Below are 1,678 nucleotides of genomic sequence, written 5' to 3'. Positions count from 1 at the left end.
CTCTGTAGTATGCTACCATTTTAACTTAAACTACTTTAGTCTCTTTTCCTGCTGCTAATCACCAATGAATTCCTTACTAATATACTTTTCTCTGGGTGAAGGGGCTCAAAATAAACATCCTAAACCCAATGTTCAAAAAAAAAAAAATGAGGGTGAAAAGTCAAGAGTTCCACTTCTAACTCCCTGAGTGAGTAATATACGTAACTCTATGGGCAATGAATGGTTACTGTACTTCAATGAAAATGTGGTGTGATGCGGAGGAATTTTCTTTATGATTTGCAAACTAGTACAGCATGCTTAGGTATTATTTATGAGTAAAGAACTATTTTCATGTCTTCTCTAAGATTATACGCACATTTATCTCTTAAGTCACGTTCCTTGAAATGAAGTTCAGTACTAATTTTACCTCGTGCTGATTGTCTTTAGGCAATAGAAAAAGCACACCATTAAACAGAGAATAGTTGGAGAACCATGGGACAACTATGCATAAAAATCAATGCTGGAGGACAAACAAAAATGCATCCTGAATTGGCATTTAGAAATAACAAAGCTCCATCATGTAGAGTAGAAAGTAAATAATTAGCAAAATTACATTTCATGGGTTATGGTACTTACCAAACAAACGCTGATGGAACAGAAATTTGCCAGCTATTAGTCCTATGAGAATGGCGAGTAGCCATAGAAGCACCTTCAGAATCCTCCAGCCAAGTCCTCTAGGGTATTTATTTGTTACAAACGAAAAACAGTTTCCAACAACAATAACATTGGCTTCTGTTTGGCTATGAGAAACTGGGTCCTCCGCAAATATTAAGAAGTTAAAGAAGATCACCAAATAAGCCACAATCAGGCGAGACCAGGGATGCTGGAAATAATAACGAAAGTCTTTACCCATCCTTCACAACTTCAATTCCGTAGTTTACCTGCATGAGAAAAGACAGACAGGGTTAGAGCAAGAAAACAAGTAGCCTCTCTCTTCCTGCTCCCTGTTCAGGTTCGTAACAGTTCAATATAAGGTCTTTGGAAAAGATGATACCTGATCCTAGTTATGGCACCAAGACAAATCTGAGATTGCAGAAAGTTAAGATGGTCCCTTCACCATCACCTAATCGTACCCCTGATCACTTAGAGATTTAGGGGAAAAGGAGAATAAAAGAGTAGGGGGAGCAGAAGGGACAGAGAGGGCCAAACCCTGTCCCAAACTGCATGGTGACTAAAACAACATGCAGAGGTCCCCCCACGAGGAAACACCACATAAAATCAATGCAATTGCTTTCCGCTTTTTGATTATTACCTTTATCGGACCATCATAACATAAAGTCATTTACAATTTGAAATGATATAGAAGTAAATTGACCACATATTATCAAAACATAAATACCATTCTCCCCTGCCCAATGCCCTCCCCTTAGAGTAATAATTGCTTAATAATTTTGTGGATATATGTTCAGATCGTCTACATTGCCAAATGCAAGGATGTGTATAAATTTTTATAAAAATGTTCATAGTCATCCAATAATTTCAGTACAGAATGTTTTATGAAAGAGCTAAGTCTATGATAGAGTAGTTGCCCACAGGAAGGATTGGGCAACTCTGCTTTTGGAGAGTGAGTAGAAAGAGGAAGATTTTACAAAGGACATGCCCAAGTTCAAGGCTGGAGAATTAGTGGGATTTTTTTTTT

The 1,678-nt window shown here is 37.6% G+C and overlaps 1 protein-coding gene across 4 annotated transcripts in view; it reads right to left on the bottom strand.

Moving 5' to 3' along the window:
• Positions 1–923, bottom strand: part of TMEM117 (transmembrane protein 117) — a 435,999-nt gene extending 435,076 nt beyond the window's left edge. For 3 of the 4 annotated variants that reach the window (XM_003793550.1, XM_003793549.2, XM_012807485.2), the window contains exon 1: positions 616–923. In XM_003793550.1, coding sequence (XP_003793598.1) covers positions 616–680 — 65 coding nt within the window. In that variant the 5' untranslated portion in view covers positions 681–923. The remainder of the gene's footprint in view (positions 1–615) is intronic. The other variant, XM_012807484.1, reaches the window with a different exon arrangement.
• Between the last annotated feature and the right edge of the window lie 755 nt (positions 924–1,678).

Source organism: Otolemur garnettii, unplaced genomic scaffold (genome assembly GCF_000181295.1).
Source record: "Otolemur garnettii isolate 467f Iridium unplaced genomic scaffold, OtoGar3 scaffold00070, whole genome shotgun sequence".
In the NCBI taxonomy this organism is placed as follows: Eukaryota; Metazoa; Chordata; class Mammalia; order Primates; family Galagidae; genus Otolemur; species Otolemur garnettii.
The sequence above is the reverse complement of the archived record's forward strand: the minus strand, read 5'-3'. Positions and strand labels throughout refer to the sequence as shown.